The sequence below is a fragment of the Taeniopygia guttata genome, chromosome Z (assembly GCF_048771995.1).
Source record: "Taeniopygia guttata chromosome Z, bTaeGut7.mat, whole genome shotgun sequence".
Lineage (NCBI taxonomy): Eukaryota > Metazoa > Chordata > Aves > Passeriformes > Estrildidae > Taeniopygia > Taeniopygia guttata.
Genome location: NC_133063.1, coordinates 14,794,082 through 14,814,667, shown reverse-complemented (window position 1 = coordinate 14,814,667; position 20,586 = coordinate 14,794,082). Strand labels below are relative to the sequence as shown.

At 40.5% G+C, this 20,586-nt stretch overlaps 1 protein-coding gene across 12 annotated transcripts in view; it reads left to right on the top strand.

Annotated features, from left to right (window-relative positions):
- The window catches only part of AOPEP (aminopeptidase O (putative)), a 187,888-nt gene that overhangs the window by 90,423 nt on the left and 76,879 nt on the right, over nucleotides 1–20,586 (top strand). The window contains exon 12 of one of the 12 annotated variants that reach the window (XM_072922501.1): nucleotides 5,887–19,755. The exons of the other annotated variants lie outside the window; for them this stretch is intronic. Coding sequence (XP_072778602.1) covers nucleotides 5,887–5,949 — 63 coding nt within the window. The 3' untranslated portion in view covers nucleotides 5,950–19,755. Of the gene's footprint in view, nucleotides 1–5,886; nucleotides 19,756–20,586 lie in introns of those variants that run through there. 12 annotated transcript variants of the gene reach the window in all.

The window sequence follows — 20,586 nt, the reverse complement described above, 5'->3', positions numbered from 1 at the left end:
CATTTATACTTGTTGTCTTATCACTTGCCAGGGTCTCATGGGAATCAACTTCCACTTTACTGAAAAAACTGGAGTTGTCATTCAGTGAATAGGAAACCTTATTTCCTTTGTTTTCCTTTATTAAATAATTATAGGAGCCTTTACTCCTGAAATCCAGACTATAGAGGTTTTTTAGTAGATCTCAATGTTAGTAGCTATAGTGTAAGTATGAACATGATTACTGACTATAGAACTGTAAATACTGTAGATCTACTTGTGCAGTTTACAGGATCTTTAGAAGTATTTAGATTATTTCAGCAAACTAATAACCTAGCTAATTTGATTAATCTATATAAAGAAACATAAAAACAAGACTTACATATAGATGAACTGCATTATAAATAGCAGTCCAGGAATGGCACAGAGTTTAGTCTCTCTCATAAGAGTTTACTAGGTGAGTGGACTAGGGTGTGTTCATAGGAAGGTCTCTGTCAGCTCCTTTGGGTACAGTCATATGACAGAACCAGTCAGTCAGTGTGAGCAGGATGAGGCACCCACTATGACTGACTACCTTCTTTTAGTACTGGAGCAAAAGAAAAGCAGCTGTTGGATCTCTGCTTCAAAGATGTCCCAAAGGCATAGAAGCAGCATCCAGCACCCCACACACAGGATCCAACACCTTTCTGCTTATAACCCTTGTAATACTGGTTCTGGAGTCTTATAGCATGATACTCTTAAAACTGCAGCCTATGAGAAATTACCTTACTTTTTAAATTACAAATACTAAGACTTCACTGCATTTGTAGAGGAAACCTCCTTACTAGAGAGACTATACTTTGTAATGGAATTGGGAAATGTGCATCATGCTGTACTTAAGGCCCAACATGATTCCTTTATATCTGTCTCATACAAGATTTCTTTTTATTTTATACTTGCTGTGGTGTTTCTGTGTTTTTATTTCCATGTTTTGGTGGATTTTGGACAGGAAATTCATGTCATTCAATGAGTATAAAGAAAATTCACTGCAAGTGGTTCATTTATAGCAGTAGCTATCAAGGTGATTTCAAGAATTCTCTTCTGTGTTTACATTCAAATCTATCTCCTGTATGCAACTGGTACTCTTTAAAATTCAGTAACCAAAGGATCACTTAAACCAGAGTTCTTAGCCCACTCCTTAGTTCACTGTCTTCACAACAGTGTCTAGCTTAAGGACACTGTAAGGGTACAAAAAAGTATGCGAAAAACGCGTAAGGGTAAATATTTTACACTTCCCAGACTGCTGAAGCAATTTTATCTTCCTTGCAGTACAGGAATCTTGTATTCTTTATGGTCATAAGTCATGTCATCTGTCTAACTGAAGATCCTCTACTCCTTTACTTGTGCTTTGTTATATTTGCCATTCCAAAGTCTCTCACCAACTCTGTCCAGGAAACTGCAGATTTATAGATAATATATACACATATGGTCCTTTATACTTGCAGATTAAAACTATTGAAACTTTAATATTTGACAGTTTCAATTACTGTTTCACTCTTGGAAAAGTTTTCTGGTCTTTTCTTAATACTGGGCTAGTTTCCAGGCTCAGGTATATAAGAATAAGTCATATGAATAAATATAATCAGAATTTGGCTTGCTGCGAAGAAAAAATAGTTCTGCATACCACCTAACATTTTCAATTTGTTATTTTCTAAAGCATTAATATTATGAAAAACAAAATGTGATTATAACCTAGCCAATTCTTTCTTACATGGAAGAGTGCCACTGCACAATGGTTGGTTTCAGGCTTGCTGAGCAGGGCTTTCTCACATGCAAAACAAGAAGGGATATAAAAGATTAAAAGAAAGCCCTTCTCAAATACCAGCTTTTGTCAGGATTTTTTCCAGGGGACATGTCATGGTGGTGTTAAATAAGGTGAAGCATATTGCATGGTTGAAAATACTTTATATCAAATCATGCAATCTTCAATATGTGCTTCTGTCTAAGCAGTGCTCACTGAGGGATTATAGGAACTTTTCATCCTGTGCAAATAGTAGTGAGTTAATACCACTAACTTTAGACAATGAGTTAAGCTGGCAAGGGGTAGAATCAGAAGAACCAAATAGCTTTACTAGAAATATAGTTTAACTGGAAAATACCTATGAAATCACTGTCGTCCACTTCATAACTGGTCATGATGATTTGCTTTCTTAAGTACAATTCTATTGTTTCTTTCAGTATGTGCAGTGTTTAATTAGAATTTAAGGCTAAAAGGCTATATGCTAAAGCCAGGGAATCTCAGAAAAACGGAAAGCTGGACAAGACAAACGCACATCCAATCAATATGATTAATGCAACGTTCTCCGTTTATTCAAGATAAGGTGGTAGTTTATATAAGCTTCCACATAGTTTACAGAAACAAAGACACTCTAATTGGTAGGCTAACATTGTTTACCTTTCCCTTAAAACGGCCTACACTTTACACCATAAAACCTATACTAATTCACACCCAGACAACTCAGTGGTCCCCACAGTACTTTAAGACTATTTTCTACCTGCGCCACAACCCTGAATTTCTAACTGCGTCAGAGGCTTTGAGGGCCCCACCAGGCCTCAATCTGAGGCCTAGCCTGGAGTAGCTCAACTTTCACAATTCATGCCCTCTTTCTCTCAAAAATGCTGTAACAATTCCCTCTTTTTCTTTTGAGCTACTCAGGCTGGAGTGAAGGCTCAATGAACTAATTTTTGCACACACTGTCTTTGACCCAGCCAGAAAAACCTGAAGAATTGAGCCAGTTATCAAATGAAGTGTCCATTTGGAGAACACTGCGTTTGGCTCGTTGAGTCTTCTGAGGCAATTCGAGAACCTGATGTATGGTGGGAGCAAAAAGCATCAACCTACCGATATAACATGGGCCTCCCCTAGCATTTTGAGGGACTGCTGACCAGGCTCGGTCCCCACAAATGAGGAAGGTTCCTGGGGGCAGTTTTTCCTGCACTACCTCTTGGAGTCAAATTGCTACAATATTCTAAATAGTTGTATTACAATGGTGATCTGGGAGACAATCAAGTGTTGTCATCTGTCAATTTTCCATTTTCTTGAGTTGGTTTGGTAGCATAAGATCCAAATATCAAACAGTAATTTCCTGGGACAGAACCCAAAAGACCAAATTCTTGAAAACTATCATCAGTAAATTTAAGGTTTTGCACAAATGCAACAGCTTGCGCTCCCAGAGTGCTATTTAAACTTATTTGAGCTCAGGTCCAAGTCTTGAACTCTGCCATGGGACCCAACGAGACTCCAAAAATTAAACAAGTGCGAAATAAAAACATTGAGGCCCACCACATTCTTCTCAGGTTCTTGAATGCCCTGTCTAACATGAAAGAAACAATCTTAATTCTAAACATAAACTATAACTTCTAATAAACTAACTTCTGATAAATCTAACTTCACACTTATGATATTTCAACTTATTTTTCTGTTTCATCTATTTTTAAAATTCTGTTTCTGCCTTTTCGTATCAATGCAGCAAGAGCATCTGTCCTGTCCATCACACGACTTCTTGGTTGGATGGGTAAAAACACTCACTCAAGTAGAATTTCTGTTGATCCCCGTTGGGACCTCCCTCTTTTTCTTTTGCCATTGAAAGACAATGGCAAGATGAACAGAAAAATCACAGGCATTACTAAAACTTATTAAAAACTTAGCAAAAAAAATTCTATAACATCATTAAAAACACACTTATATAAAAAAAAACTCAAAGGCCACGATCTTCTGTGGGTGAAACACAAATCTTTGCACAATCCACTTTTGCTGTGCATCCTCTGATCCACTTGTGGAGAGATCAGTGCCCTCTTGCAATTGAGAAGTTCCACAGTCTTCACTGAAATCCATCCAGATTCTGCACCTGTTAAAACACAAACAAACCCAACACTCCCACAGGGACTGGAGGGTCCTCTCTCAATTCTGTTCCCTAAAACTTGCGTGAAGAAATGGAAATATCAACATCTTTGTTATAAACATGAAAAACATTAAGAACAAAACAATGCATATAGGAAAGAAACTAACAACAAATAAAAATCAATCAAATAATACACAATCAATATTACATATAAAATCACAGTTACCAAGTGCTACACTATCAAATTGTCATCCCAGAGTCTGCAGCAGCTGAAAAACCTTAAAACAACAGAGATTTGGATAAAACATGTCCGGATCATGTCTCTCCAAAACCTCCTTTGAGGCTCAGCTGTCCTGTATGGTCAAATTGTCAAGCCAAAAGGACTTGAATACTTTTTTGATGCAGAAAACACCTGGAATCAATCACACCATCCACGTAGAGCCAGAGCCTGGCCAGAGCTCAAACTCTAATTGGAGGATATGTTTAAAACAGAAGTCTTAAAAATAACAGTTATAAGTGAAAAACCTTATTATTAACAATTTATCAAAACATCAAATGATTGAACCTGTCTAAAATTTGTTTCAAGACAAAAATTCTCTAAATACAACAAACCTTTTCTTCAAAAATCTGAGAATTTGAAGTCTGAAATCTTGAACTAGAACTTGGACTATAAATTTTTAAAAGATGAACTGCAGCTGCATAAAAAATTGAATAAAGAAAACACATGAGTAGTTAAAAAATCAAGCACACAGGATCCTGAAAAATACATCTCACAATCAATCACCTAAAAAAAACCCCATAAAACATATGAAAACTGACTGTAAATATTAAAACAACACCTCAATACCTTAACATCTTAATAATAATTCTTATCACAAAAATCAGACAACTTACATTATATGATCAACCTATTAACAAGAAATGTTTAAAATAGTTTAAAACAATCTTGTCAAGCATTCATATAACATTAGTAACAATCATTACTATTTATCATTACCTACAAAAACTTGACAATTATCATTTATCTTATTATCTACAAAACTCAAAAACAGAAATTGTGAACTCAATGCCAACATTCCATCTGACTGACTTTTCTCAAATCTTTGCTTTCAAAGACATTTTTAGCAATTAAATAATTATTAACATTTCTATCCTTTTTTGTTTTACAGTAATTTTCATCCACATTGTATTTGAAATAACTTTGATTTGCATAATGTCCATCCCTCTTGGTTTCTTGGAAAACACTCAGTATTGCTATACTTTTTCATTACGTCTTTTGTCTCTTGCAAGGAGTTGAAAAAAAAAATTCTGTTGACATTTTTGCTGTAGTGTTGCAATCTCGCCATCGGTGGCACTGCTGCTCTCGGCGTTGTTGTTACCATGGCAACCAAGCTGTGCAGCGCCTCCGCCGCCATTGCTGGGTGCTGCGGGGAGATGAGGGGGGCGGCGCCGTCTCGCTCCCGTCCTTGCTGCGTCACTGTGGGGACGGGCGAGGAGACGCTCCTGATGCGGCCGCGCCCCGCCTGCTCCGACTCCAGCGCGGCCGAGCCCCGGGGAATGCCCGTCTCCACCCTTGCGCTGTTGCTCGGCAACAAGGAGCCTTCTGTCTCTCGGCCGAAGTCCGCTCCGCCCCGGGGCCGCCTCAGGCTCGGTGCTGGCCGGCCCCGCTCTGCCTGGCCCCGCTCTGCCTGGCCCCGCTCTGCTTTAGTTCTGCCAACCCGTTCCGCAAGGGACGAGGAAGGGCTTTCTGTAACTTTTTCTTGCCTTTGTATCTTGCTTTGTGATCGCTTGTTTCTGCTACAATTGACATGCCGCGCCGGGTTGCTCGCCGCCGCCGCCGCTGCTGCGGGGGGGCGAGGGGCCAGCACCGCTTCTCTGCCATCTCCGCCCTCTATCACTGCGTGCCAAAGCAGCTGCCCCAGCTCTTGCGATTCGACTTTACTAAAAATCAGCGAAGGTTTTTGCAGCTTGCCTTTGCTTCTCGCCCAAAGGACCAACTGTTCTAAATCGGCTTCTTTAACTTTTTCAGCTCTCTTTGAGAGAATATGAAAGAGCAGCCGCACTGAAGCCTGTAAATCTCCATCCATGGTGAACTTTCACCCTCTCTTTCTGCACGCGGCTTACCTCACCTCCGCGGGTTGCTTCGCTCTCGCTTTTCTTCGGCAAGGCAGCACCCCGCTCCAGCTCTCCGGCCCCGGCCACGTCCACACCCGCCGTTCAGGTACCTTGTGAACACCGAGGTCTTCCCACTGCTCCAACGGACTCTCGCAAACAAACAACAATGCGAAGAGTCTTTTTCCTCCCGTTGGGAAACGGCCCAATTCGGAGTTTGGAGACTTCGGCTCCGTTCCACCTGATCCCCGTTCACAAAAAGTGAATTTGGGATCCCGGTCCCGTCACCATGAGGCGATTTGGACCTAAATTCCTGTCGCGCGACTCAACCTCGACTGCCCGTTACTCTAAAAGTAATTTGGCAGCTTTTTCGGAGCCTCCTGAGTCCCTGTGCGGGCGCCACTTAAAGCCAGGGAATCTCAGAAAAACGGAAAGCTGGACAAGACAAACGCACATCCAATCAATATGATTAATGCAACGTTCTCCGTTTATTCAAGATAAGGTGGTAGTTTATATAAGCTTCCACATAGTTTACAGAAACAAAGACACTCTAATTGGTAGGCTAACATTGTTTACCTTTCCCTTAAAACGGCCTACACTTTACACCATAAAACCTATACTAATTCACACCCAGACAACTCAGTGGTCCCCACAGTACTTTAAGACTATTTTCTACCTGCGCCACAACCCTGAATTTCTAACTGCGTCAGAGGCTTTGAGGGCCCCACCAGGCCTCAATCTGAGGCCTAGCCTGGAGTAGCTCAACTTTCACAATTCATGCCCTCTTTCTCTCAAAAATGCTGTAACAATATGCCTCTTTAGGAAGATTTTTCTCAGCTCTGCACAAAGTTGTCTTTGCCTTATATTGCCCAGTTACTATTCTACCGTAGGTAATTAACCTTTTTAAAATCAGCTTTAAGTCTTTCCCCCTTTTTGAACTCTGTTGTACCCTGTTAGACAAGTAGATCAAGAAACATTAGGTAGTCTCTACATTGCATTAACTTCTAAATGTTTTTAACTCATTCCAGTTTAAATGACTTTTCCTTTTGCTTTTGAAGTGGCACATGCTATTATTTACAGGTAAATTTCTGATATTGATTCTTTCTTGCCTTTGTATTTCAGCTGATACCTTGTGTAATGAAAATCATCTTCTCCACATTCACTCTCCAATTAAAAAAAAGGGGGGGAAGAGAAAATAAGAAGAGTGGCTGGCCTCCTCCTTCATGATTTTTAGTTTCCAACACTGTAACATACAAGTCTCAGTATCACATAATGACTCGGGTTGAAAGGGACCACAGGGGATCATCTGGTCCAACCTCCCTATCCAAGCAGGGTCATCCTAGAGCACATTCCACAGGGCTGCATTCAGGCAGTTCTTGAATATTCATCTCCCATGAGGGAGACTCCACAACCTTTCTGGGCAGCCTGTTCCAGTGTTTGGTCACCCACACAGTAAATTTATTTCTCATGTTCAGGTGGAACTCCCTGTGCATCAGTTTCTGCCTATTGCCTCTTCTGCTATTGCTCGGCACTGCCAAGGAGACCTGGATCCATCCTCCTGGCACCCTCCCTTCAGATACTCACAGGCATTGAGGAGGTCCCCTCTCAGTCATCTTTTCTCGAGGCTGTACATGCCAGCTCCCTCAGTCTTTCCTCATAAGTGAGATGTTCCAGTTCCCTACCCACCTTCTTAGCCTTCCTCTGGACCCACTCCAGGACCTCCATGCCTCTCTTGCACTCAGGGGCCCGGAACTGGACACAGCACTCCAGATGTGCCCTCACTTGGGTTGAGTAGAGTGGCAGGATCACCTTCCCTGACCTTCTGGCAATGTTCATAGTAATGCAGCCCAGTATACCACTGGCCTTCATGGCCAGCAGGGCACGCTGCTGGCTCATGGCCAGCTTGTTGTCCACCAGTAACCCCAGGTCCTTCTCCACAGAGCCTCTTTCCAGCAGGTTAATCATCTGGGGTTATTCCTCCCTGGGTGTAGTAACACTTGAATTTGCAAACCCTGAATCTGCCTTTACTGACTACCAGATGGTTTATCTCTGCCCATCTCTCCACCCTGTCAAGGCCCTTCTGAAGGGTTGCACAACACTCTGGGGTATTGGCCACTGCTCCCAGCTTTGTGCTGTCAGTGACCTGCTGAAGAGGCCTCTGTCCCTTGTCTGAGCCACTGCTGAACAAGTTGAACACACTGGCCCAGTTTGGACCCTTGGGGGACACCCCTAGTGACAGGCTCCCAGTTAGACTCTGTGACAACAAGCACAGCCCTTTGGGATTTGCCATTCAGCCAGTTCTCAGTCCACCCCACTGCCCACTCATGTAGTCTGTACTTCCTGAGCTTGCTGGAGATGTTGTTATAGCCAATGGTGTCTAAAGCCTTGCTGAAGACCAGGTAGGCAACATCCACTGCTCTTCCCTCATCCATCCAGGTAGTTGTCCCATCACAGAAGCAATCAGGTTGCTTAGGTATGATTTTCCTTATGTCATGTGATCAAATAGCTTCCAGCTTTAGGATAAACACCCCAAACATCAGCTCCCAATTACAAAACATTGAAAGAGGTGATAGCATTACTGTATTCTTCTCCTAATCCCGTTTGTTATTTCATCTTCCTATTAAAGTTTCTCATCCACTGTTCCACCTTAAACAGTATTTCCTGATTAAGGTTGGAATTGCCAACATTTATTTCAGAGTATGTACAACTCTTAGTGTATCTTGCAAGAGTACTATGCCATGTTTTCTATGGCATAGAATGCCATAGAAATTCAATCTTGAATGAACACTGGAGTATAGCTTCCAGCAGTTACAGCAGTAAAATTTTTACCCTTTATTTTTTTTGCCAGTTCTTTTCTCCTATCCACACTGGTTTTTGTGGCTGTGATAAAGCAGTTTTATTCCCATATACTAATGGACTTATTTGTAAATTATCAACATGTATGGAAATACATAGTCAAAAGAAGTGTTTTGGTGCTGAATATTAATTTATTAATAGTATTTCTGGTTTTCTTTGTAAATAGTTAACTCTTGGATTTGAGCAACCTGGTCTAGTGGAATGTGCAGGTGACTGTAGGACCCTATAGTCTTTGAGGTCCGTTTCAATCCACACCATTCTCTGGTACCATGATTGTCCTATTTGAAGAAGAAATGGAAACTCATAGCAAAACTTTTTAAAAATATGAACTGAAATGTAATTTTTGAAGGGTTCTGAATCAATGCAAGTAGAATACTTCTGTGCTTTAAAAAATTTTATGAAGATGTTACAGCAGATGTTACTCAATATGATTTCTGCTAAAGCAACATATTGTTAAGAAGGGCCCTGGCTTTTGCCCCAGTTATAAGCTTTATAGATTTCCTGTTTCCTTTTACTAAGACAAAAGTACTGGTGAAGGAATAGCTGTACAGGAAAATGCTTAACAGGTTAACACTTATGGTCAATAACTTACAAACCAGCCACACTGATTTTTTTTTTAAAAGAATGGTCTTACTAAACTCTTGAATTTTCAGCACTTGTTCACCCAGTTTTACAGAGGGTACCCAAACATTTTTCTTGCATTAAAATAATTCTTATTGGATCAGAATGTAAGTTAAAGCTATGGATTATTAGAACTTTCTATTTCTTGTTATTGTTAGTTATGCCTTATCTTGCAATTATATTTCTGGATGTACATAATAACTACATATTGGTAGATGGCAACATTGGAACCAAGAATACAAGTGAAATGCACATTTTTGTTGAGATACAGTAAATTAGTAGGTATTGGCAGTGAGAATGATCTATTAAGAACAAAAATCTCATTCAAACATAAATGATTTGGAGAAAAAACAGGAAAGTGGTATAATTTTCTTCAGTACTTAATAAAGTTCAGTAATGAATGTTACATTAGTTTCAAAACTGGTATTAAATATTAGTCCCAAGAACAAAATGCTGCTGTTTAAATACTGAGGTTTGAGGCTTACTCCTTGGTTGGTTTTTTATCTGAAGATAGAGATTTTTGTGTGTGTTTTACTAATGTCCTCTGTAATGATAACAAGCACAGTAAGAAAGTTTTTGAATATGAAAAGTGCTGAGGTTTTTCTGAAATTATTAGTTGTACTGACAACATAGCATCCCATTTTCTTAGAAGAAGGGATTTAGGAAAATATAAAAATGTAATCAAACAATATGTATGTTACTACAGCATGCATAGAAGTCATATGAATCATGAAGATAAACAAATCAAGAGAGACTTTGTCTTTATGTTCTTGACTCTTTGAAAAATGCTTTAGGTAAAGACTGTCCACCTGAAAGTTCTTCTAGATAGATCACAGTATACAGATAATTTGGTATTTTGTTTGTAACAAGCTATCAATATTAAGTTCTAAGGTAAGTTATTATTTAAATAAACTCTGTGTTGATCTAAAGAAGGTCATTGGCATAAAACAGCCTTGTAATTTACTCAGCCACTCCTATAAATTGCCCCTAAGATATGCTAAATGAGACACAAGAGTGGTGTGTTTTAGTTTCTAGAATAGGTCAAAAAGTTCAAGAAAATCACTTATATTAAAAAAACAAACATACTTAAAGGTCAGTAAATACCCAAATTTATTAGAGAGCTCTTCAGGTTCAGGCATGGTTTAGTCTTGTTGTAATTTTAGAAGTTTTGATGTAGGTTTCTTCTGCATTGCATATGATTGCTGATTTAGACAAAACCAAAGATATTAGATATTTGAATAGTATTGTTACACAGTATTGTGTCATCACATTCTAAAACCGGGTAACATGCTGCCTCAGGTGAAATGCTTACGAAGCACGAAGTAACTTGGTGTCCAGGCTGAATGTAGGTAGTAATTTCTAAAGTTTAGATTTGAAAGCAATGGCCATAACATTTTAGTGCCACTGTTGTTCTAATTTTTAAAAGCGAAGTTTTAAACAGAGTTTTGGGAGTCTCCATTAATTGAATAATTAAGGAAAAAATGCTTTTGAGATTCTCAGCTGGAACCCTGAGTATACATTAAGGAGGAGGAGGATGGTTTTAGTTTAATGACCTACTGAAACACTGGCTTGCCTCTCCAGTTACAAGCCAGATTTTCACAAGTGCCCTGTTTTTCTTCAGACTACCTTCCAGTGTCAGGCAGCTCAGAGGTAAGGTACTTCTAGTAGTGTAGTAAATCTGCACAAGTTCAAGAAGTTGAAGTGCATTTGAAGCAAATGTTGAATTTCTGAAATAATAGTGGACTGGATTCCATGTGTTTGTTCATTAGAGTATCTCTTAAGTTTAATAAATCTCAAGCAGTCATTTTCATTCCCTTTTCCTATTAACTGCACTGCTGAACACAAAAGCTGTGTTATGTGCAGAATGACTGAGCTTATCCGTTCTAGAAAGGAATTATGTTTGGTATCTAAAGAAAAATAACAGTTTGCTGCCTGACTGATCAATGCTGGATCAAGTTCACATTCCCAAGCTCCCACTCTCCCACCTACATACACAGGAGGTGGAAACATAGCAAACAGAGGGAGGACAGGCCCTCTTTTACACAGAATATTGAACTTAGACTTGCCTAATAAGGACACAGCTGGGCTTGCATAGCAGTAAACACAGGTTTTAATTATTGCTTGCAAAAACATCCGAAGAAAAGCACAGAAGTTAGCACCAATTAATTTTTAGCTTGTTCATTGTTTTCTTTAATCGATGGAAACAAACCATAAAGGTTTAAAATATTTTTCATGCTACATTGCCATAAAAATTTTTGGTCTTAGTGTATAATTAGGAAAGAGTAGCTTTTGAGATACCTGAAACCTCTCCAGCTTCAAGTTCCTTTTAAGTAATTTTAGTGAATTGGAGCCAGGCTATGAAATAACAAGAAGTGAAATGTTACTCCAGGAAACAATATCTGAGATCTTTTTAGTTCAGAAAGATAAGGAATTGGGCCTGAAACTAAGGTAAAAATCTTATGTGACATGAACAAGCTGCTATATACCCTCCAGAGTGGTCTATTATTTTTAAAAGAACACACGTTTTACTTTCTGGAAATTTTCCCTAGGCTTTAAAAAAAAAGTCTTGTTTGTGACTGGATGGAGTGAATATGTGGGGAAGATGTATTGCAACACAATTCTGTATGTGAAATCAATGCAACCCTCTGTGTGCCAACCTAAAAACTGTCACCTGTGCATTCAGGTGTAGTGATTCAGTCAGAAACTCAAAGAGATCCTGAGGGTTCAAATGCTGCTGCGTTTCTGTATTTCTAGCTGTCTAGACTTGAGGATGGAATTTCTTGCTTTTGAGCCCTACGCTTTTTTTCAGACACTGCAGAAATGCTGGGCTACTAAATACTTCTTGAGAGCAGATGGTAACCAAGTTTGTGTAACAGTCTTCGTTCCATCTCTATCGGTTCATTGTCTTCCACACAAGTCAGTAGGAGCAATACTGAGATATTTCCCAGTTTACAGTACTTTCTGCATCTCTTTTTGACTTAGCCATGCTTTAGAGTCAGACTGAAGGCAGAGATATTGATCACTTTCTCTTTAATCATGAAAAATAGGTGATTTTTCTAAAACTTATTCCATCTCCATAAAGAAGGAATGCTTTATCTATTCTCTCTACTCCCTTCTAAGATCAAAGAGGAGTTTAAATGCTGAAATGAGAATGTCTGGAGAAAGACTAGGACAATATCCACTCGTTACTCCTTACCATTTATATCACACCCAGATCCTACACCTTCCAACTACATACATATACACAAGCACAGGTAACATTTCTGTAGTCAAGGGCCATCCCTCCAAGTTGTCTATTGAGTTAATTTAGTCCATAACTGTGGGTGCTATCCATCCTAGATGTCTTCCAGGGCAGGAGAGCTCGTGTCCTACTGGGGTTGCAGCCTGTATCACGAGCTCATGCTGGAGCAGTCCATACTTGTTGTTCATGGTAGTTCTGGCATACACTGGCAGTGTCATTCAGCAACCAATATTACACAATTCAATATTAAACACTCTCCTCACCCCAAAATCAAATCCCCTTGAAGTGCACATCACGTTTCCTGGTCCCTCTGCATTACCCACCAAGTGCACTCCGGTCCTTGAGCAAAAATAATCCCAAGGATGGGTTTGCCTTTGCTTGAGGCAGGACTAATCCAAACTGTATTCCCTAAAACTTTTCTTGTATGAATGATGGGGACTTCATCCCCTTCTACAGTACACAAAGGTTTTGATTGGGCAGGGACAGCTCTGTTGGTAGAGCCTGGGGTGTTAACTAAACCAGGCAGCCTTAGCTAAACGTGTAGCCCAATGGGTGAAGGTCCCACCACCCATTGCTTTCAATGTGGTTTTTAACAGTGCATTTTAACAGTTCAATATTCCCAGAGGCTGGTGAGTGACAGGGAATCATGCAGCCACTTGGTACTGTGTTCCTTGGGCTGGCTGTCCAGGAGGTTGTTTTGGAAATGAGTCCCCTTGTCTGACTCAGTTCTCTCAGGGGTGCCAGGTCACCACAGGACTTGCTTTCTAAGGCCCAGGATGGTGTTCCAGGCAGTGTGTGAGGCACAGGATACTTCTCCAGCCATCCAGCGGTCATTCACAAGAGCACGTAGCACTTGCCTTGGCATGGCTGCAGGAGTGTGAGGTAACTCATCTGCCAGGCCTCCCCTTATTTCTGCTTTGACCATCGTCCACCATAGCACAGAGGCTTTTCTTGGCCTGCTTGATCCCAGCATGTTTCACAGTTATGGACAATCTGGGATATAAAGCCCATGGGTAAGCCCACCCCTCAATCACAAGCCCATCTGGGTGCTGCATCTCTTCCCTGATGAGACATCGTGGGCCCACCAAGCCAGAAATAATTCACCCTTATGCTGCCAGTCCAGCTCCTCCTGAGACATTTTAATCTTGGCAGCTCAATCCACCCACCCATTGGTGTGATGTTCTTCAGCAGCCCAACTCTTGGGCACGTGTGCCTCTCATGATGAACTTTTACAGCCAACTTCTCTACCCAGGCAGTGACACCTTGCCACAGTTCAGCAGCTCAGGTGGGTTTGTCTCTGCACTCCCAATTGGTCTTTTTCCATCCTTCCAGCTACCCCCAAAGAGCATTTGACACCATCCACAAGTCAGTGCAGAGGCAGAGCACTGGCCACTTCTCTAATTCAGCAATATCTAAAGCAGCTGGGCACTTGTCAGCTCTGCATGACTTGATCCACCTGGTCACTCAATTGCTTCTGTGACTCTCTGCATTGGGCTCCATACAGCTGCTTTCCATTTTCGATGTATCCCTACAGTATGGCAGGAACTGTCAGTGAAGAAAGTGTATCGCTTTTCATTTTCAGGTAGCTGGCTATATCGTGGGAGCTCCTCAGCACGTCACCTTTTCCTCCTCCTCTGATGATGGTCTGAAATTTTTGTCTTCAGGACAGTTAGTGATTAATTAGTGATTAGTTAGTGATTAGTTTTAATCAAACCCTTTCTACCAATAAGGAGAAACAAATATGAATAGTTGTTACAAGTGAAAATATAATAGTTTACTAAAAAACTGAAATAGCAATGGTTAAAAAATAACAGTAATAGTCACTAGTTGGATAGTTACAAAGTTGGTGAAATCTCACAGACTGCTCAGCAACAAAGAGAAACCCAAAATTGTGGATATCCCCTTCCCCAAAACAGCACCAGGCATGGGCGACTGCTGTAGGGAAACAGAGGGCAGATGGTGGCCTCCCTCCCCACCTTGGGGGGCAAGCAGCAGCTCCATTGGCAAATGCAGCTGGCAAGTTCTGGCAGCTGGGACTCAGCTGGGTGGTAGAACTGGTGGGGGGCCTAGGCCTTGCTGTTGGCAGCAGACAGCAGTACAGTTGGCTGGGTGCTTCTCACTCATCACAGCCAGACACTGCTGGTGGGCTGGGGCAGCTGCACGGAGCAGGGCTGCTCTGCTCCTCTGGGCCTGCAGGCAAGTGTTGCAAAATTCACCCTGGATCAGGTTTTGATTGTGAAATGAAGCCGCTTGAGTTGCTGCTGTTGCAAGTAGAGGCAAGAAAAAGCCAAGAGGCAAGCTAAGCAGCCAGAGAGAGGCAAGAGGGAGACTCTGTCTGAGTGCCTTGACTTCAAAAGGTTCTGGGACAACCCCAGCCCTTGCCCTGTCATTCTCTTTGCCAGCCACACGGTCTTATAGACAGGAATGATTTTTTGGCACAGAGACGTATGGAATACAGTAACATTTTGGGTTACTCAGGACAGAGATATAGCTGCTATTTTGCTAACCATGTCCATTGGACTCTAATGATGTCTATCTTGCGATTTTAGTCCTAAATACTGAATTTCCTGGGCAGATCTCTTGACCTTACTTTGCTTTACGGCAAAACTAATCTTCGAGAGGATTTGGATTATCTTCGCCCCTTTCTCAAAAATTTCCTCTGCTGTGTTGCCCCATACTGTGACACCATCAGTGTACTGCAAGTGTTCTGGAGCCTCACCCTTCTCCAGTGCAGTCTGGATCAATCCATGGCAAGTAGTGGGGCTGTGTTTCCATCCCTGGGGTGGTAGATTCCAAGTGCACACCCCTCCAGTTGAAAGCAAACTGTGGTCTGACTAAACCTCTGCTAAAAGAATGGAGAAAAGCACATTAGAGCTGTCAATTGTGGCACCAGTTTTCTGCCTTGGACTCCAGTCCATACGGAGGTTCCAGCACTTTCAGCACAGCAGTGCTCAGAGGTGGCATGGCTTCATTCAGGTGATGATGGTCCACTGTGAATTTCCATTCTTCATTGGGCTTACACACTGGCCTTATGGGGCTGCTAAAGGTGAACAAGGTTTGCTGACCACTCCCTGGGTCTCCAACTCAAAATCATCTCATGGGTGGGGACCAGAGAGTCCCAGCTGGTGCAGTTTTGCTGACCATGTAGTGATGTGGTAGTGATCAGTACCTGTTCTTCAATTCTCAGCAGCCCCACAGCAGAAGGGTCCTCTGAGAGACCAGGCAAGGTATTCAGCTGTCTAATTTCCTCTGTCTCCATAGCAGCTATCCCAAAAGCCTAACAATGACCTTTTGGGTCCTTGAAATACCCTCTCCTAAGGTAATCTATGCCAAGGACCCATGTGGCTGCTGGGCCAGTCACAGTGGGCTGTTTTGTCATTCATTCCCAGCCAGGCTCACTCCAGCTTCCAGTGCAGTCAGCTGTTGGGATTCCCTTGTCAGCCCAGAAATAGAGAGGGATGCTACCCCTACATATCTTGATGGCATCAGGGTACTCTGTGCTCTGGTGTCAACTAAAGCTTTGTACCCTTGCATGTCTGATGTACCAGGGCATGGGACCCATACAGTCCAGCAGATCTGACCCAGGGCTCCTCTAGTTCTGGTCATGGCTCTCATTGCTCACTTCTTGGAAATGTAAACTGAGGTCCCTTCAAGAGGACCAGAAGTAACACCAGCCCTTTATCTGTTTGAGGGACGACGGGCCCATTGGAAACTGGAGTGGCATTTATCCCTGAAGAACTTCCTGTGCTACCTGTTCTTCCTTTCAGCTTACGTACCCATGCTGTTAGTGCAGAAATGGGCTTTCCATCCCAATTCCTCATGCCCTCTCTGAGGTAATTCAGGTAAAGCGACAGGTTACCTCATGGGGTGTACTCTCTCTCGAGTTGGGAGATGCTTGTTGCCAATAGCAGAGATTCTGTTCCCATATTAGGGAGGCATGGGGAAGTTGCCTCTCTAACTTGCTTGAGACACCTGCATAGGAGTGAGAGTGCCTGGTGAAATCAGGACAGGAATGTAAAAAAAACAAGAGCATTTTAGCGCACCCTGCAAAGATTATCATATTCTAGATAATATAATCTTAATATGATACATGAATTATTTATCTTACATGTTATATAAGATTATTTAGTAACAAGTAATAAGCTTATTATTTAGAGATCCCATGGCGATGTGGTCAGAGGTATTTGCTCTATCAGATTATGAATCTGATCATGCAGCTAAATAGGTGGTTACGTTTATTCATCTGTACCCAGGAACTTTCTTCACAAAGCAGAGTTGCCAATGTATATGAAGGAAGTATTTGCATAACCACTTTGAAAAAAATATTCCTGCAACAATATGTGAAATAATGTTGCAGTGTACTGAAAGTACATCCTCAAAGTTATTGTTTCAACAGGTTTTTGTCTCTTGGACGTAGAGATAGTTTCAGGAGGAGCAAGTTTGACTTGAACAGAATTTCTCTGGAGGGATGTTACATTGAAAAATACCAGAGACAGCATGCAGATTTGAGAAGAGTGTGTTTATACCAGCACAGCAACTCTCAGAGGAATTACGACATTTAGATTTATGATATCAATATAAATTAGCATCTTGCCTAAAAAATGGATAATGTCAGAAAAACTTGATTTTTTATTTTGGTGGATAAAACTGTATGCAGGAAGACTGCACAAAATCAGTTGGAGGACTTCCAGTTCTAACAGGAGCACATTCTGGGCTGGATATTTTTCTCAGTAATTTTATGTGGTGTTTATATTCTGTTTCTTGCAAGGTGGATGCACCAGCCATCTTGTCATTTCCAGATGTAGCCCACTGCTTCCTTTCTGCAAAGTCCTGGTAGCAGTAGCATTTTAAAATCCTTGCAATTGTTTCTCAGTCAAATGTTTCAAGCAATACTTAATCGTCTAGTGAGCTACTGGATAAAATACTTTTCTGTATTTTCATTTTCTGAACCTTTTTACAAAAGATTAGAAGCCACATTTTTCCTGCTGAAAGAGATATCAGGTTATTCTGAGGGCACATTGTATTCTTAGTTTACAAGTAATCAAATTTTCTAATTTAAACTACTGTACTTTTTTCCCCTATAAATGATCTTTTTTTTCCCCCTTTAAATTATCTTTTTCTGATGTCACAGTGATGATGACATTAGCCTGAGAAAGTAGTCTGTCTCATTCTAGTATGGTAGAATGAAACTGGTGGGGGGAATCTGTATTTTGTTGCTGTTCAATAGGAATGTGTAGAAAGGTACAAAACTGCAATTTGTGTACTGGTGAAGTTAGCTATAGGTTGTAGGAGAAAATGACATCTCTGTGTAGTTGTGGGTGTCCATGTAGATCTGAATATACAAATGTTGAGATTGTATGTGTGATGTAAAATTCAGTAATTGAGATTCTAGAAATGAGAGGTTGGAAAATGACTTGACTGCATTAGTTGTCAATTTCCTCTACTTTGCAGGAGCTCTTCTGAAATTCATTTACAATAAAGATTTTTATTCCTGAATTTTCCATTTTTTCTTTTTACCTTCCAGTATCTGAGGATTGTTGGAAAGCCAACAAAATGGTATAGATTCAATGTTCACCTTAGGTAAAACTACTTTCTTTGTTTATCAATACTGGTTGTTTTTGCATAAGAGTAGCATGGAGGAGTTAAAGTTACAGGCAAGCTATGTAAAGGAAAAGTTCATTATTACAATTTTACAGTTTTCACTGAGTATGAAACACCATTAGTAGCCATCACAGCCAGAACAATTTAAAACTAGTCTGTTTCAATGTAAAATGCAAGAGGTGTTTGCTGCAAAAATATTCTCTTGTTTTCTAGGACATGTATGATTCTCCATGATGCTTGGTATCTGGTCTGACTTGAGTAAGAGCTGGTGTAAATCATTGCCTAAGTCCAGGATATTTGGTCTGCATTCACCCAGTTCATAGAAAGTGTTACCTCCTCCCCCAGATTCTCAAAATTCAATTCTATTTAATCCTGCTTGTGCAAGAATTAGGGATCCTGGCATGTTTTGACATGTATAATTGCTTGTTCCCCGTCATATCTATTGTATAGGACAGATCCATTAGTCTTTCAGAGACAGTCTTCACAAGAAGGACATGCAGGACAGAGTAATCTCTACATTTCTATTGTGAAGGGATTCAAGTATGATAGCCAGTGTCATGTGGACATTAAATAGGACTGATGATGGAGGGTAGTGCAGTCATTCCCATTTTAAATTGGGTGTGACATCACCCTTTTATCTCGTGTAAGTAAGCTTTTTAAGTATGAAGGGCTAGAGTAGGAGACAAAATGTTCTTAAAACATCTTTTCTCACCTCCTCTTCTTTGCCTTGGTCCCTCTTCTTTCACATCTCTCCTTTTCTTTTCCTCTTCCTCCTCTCTCTCTTCCCTGCTCTCTCCCACTCCCAGCAAAAGTTCCTGCTCTGGTTATGAGCTATATCTTACTGGCACATCAATAAACAGAGATAAGAGTTGACTGATAAGAGACACTGACAGCGTGCTGTGACCGCCGCTTGTCAGGCCCACTCTATTTCTGCCACTGCTTTTTGTTTTCTGCAGGCTATCTGCATGGGTAAATTGGCTCTCACCTTACACTGCAGTGTTATCATCTTGTAGGTGAATGTTCAAGTTAGGATGTGCACAGCAATCAGCACCAGGGAAGCCCAGATGTTGGCTCCACAAGGTACATTACCATAAAAAGGCAGTAACAATTCCTCTTGAATTTCCTTCACTGCTATGCAACTACTAACAAGAAAATAGGAGCCTTCTCTGAGTTTGAACACATAGCAGGTTTGTGGATTTTCATCCCAAATCAGCCTCAGGATCTGCAGGTCTGAAAATCAATGTCTCTCGTAACTTTTTCTCCCCCTAGTTTCTTTAAACATTTGACTGGAAAGGAAGTGCAATTCTTTAAACGACTTAAAGTATGTTTCATTGTTTCTATGGTCCAGTGTTTCCTATAACTACTTCTGTGGGAATGCAGTCTAATCTGTTAACTGATGCAAGGAAATACTGTTTAAACAGTTGCATTAATTTGTGTTTGCCATTAAATAATTTTTTGTTCATTGCCTTTGAACTATGTTCTTTCTTCATTTAAATACACTCAGTTCAAGAGTCAATTTGTAGGCACTTTCAGAATTACCATTTAGTAAAAAAGATCTGTTGTGGCTCTACAAAATAAAAACGATTTTTATACTTGTTTCAAGCAGACCTGTTGCAAGTGTGAAATAAAAAATGACAGTAAGATTTTCTATTGTGATATCTCTGTTAAAAAGTTCTTCTTTGTTTAATGCTTCATAGTGAAGTTGCTTCTATTTAAAGCATTGAGTTTGATCTTGGCTTTGATCTAAAGCTTTTGATCTTGAAAGAGGGATGTGGCAGTAAAATAAAAAGGCTAGATTTTTTTTTTCAAGTGATAGAGGGATACTCTCAAGATTTAATACACACTTACTGGATCTACCTTTATTTACTTCAATCTTTTACAAAGTACATCTAATTCTATATACTGAGAGTTTGCTTATACACATGCTTTTTTGCTAGAGCACAGATTTTCTTTTGAAGCTTTCAGAGATTACAGCAATATATAGAATAAGCGTATAAATAATTTTCAGAAGAGTATGAATAATTTTTAAAATACCGACAATACCTTAGTAATATCATTTTAACTGTAACGAGTATGATGTGCTCTATCCTTTACTGCCTCTTGTTTTTTAAATATAAACACAAAAGCTCTTAATAAAATCCTCTCTTAGGAATTAATATTTGGATTTTGCATGGTTGACATAAGTATCTCCCTACATGCTGGAGTTTGAATAGCCTCCTCTGAGGGTGCAAGAATACCTGAAGTCCTATGCCTAAATTTAATTACCTCCTCACGGCATCTTGCTGTATAAATAAAGCC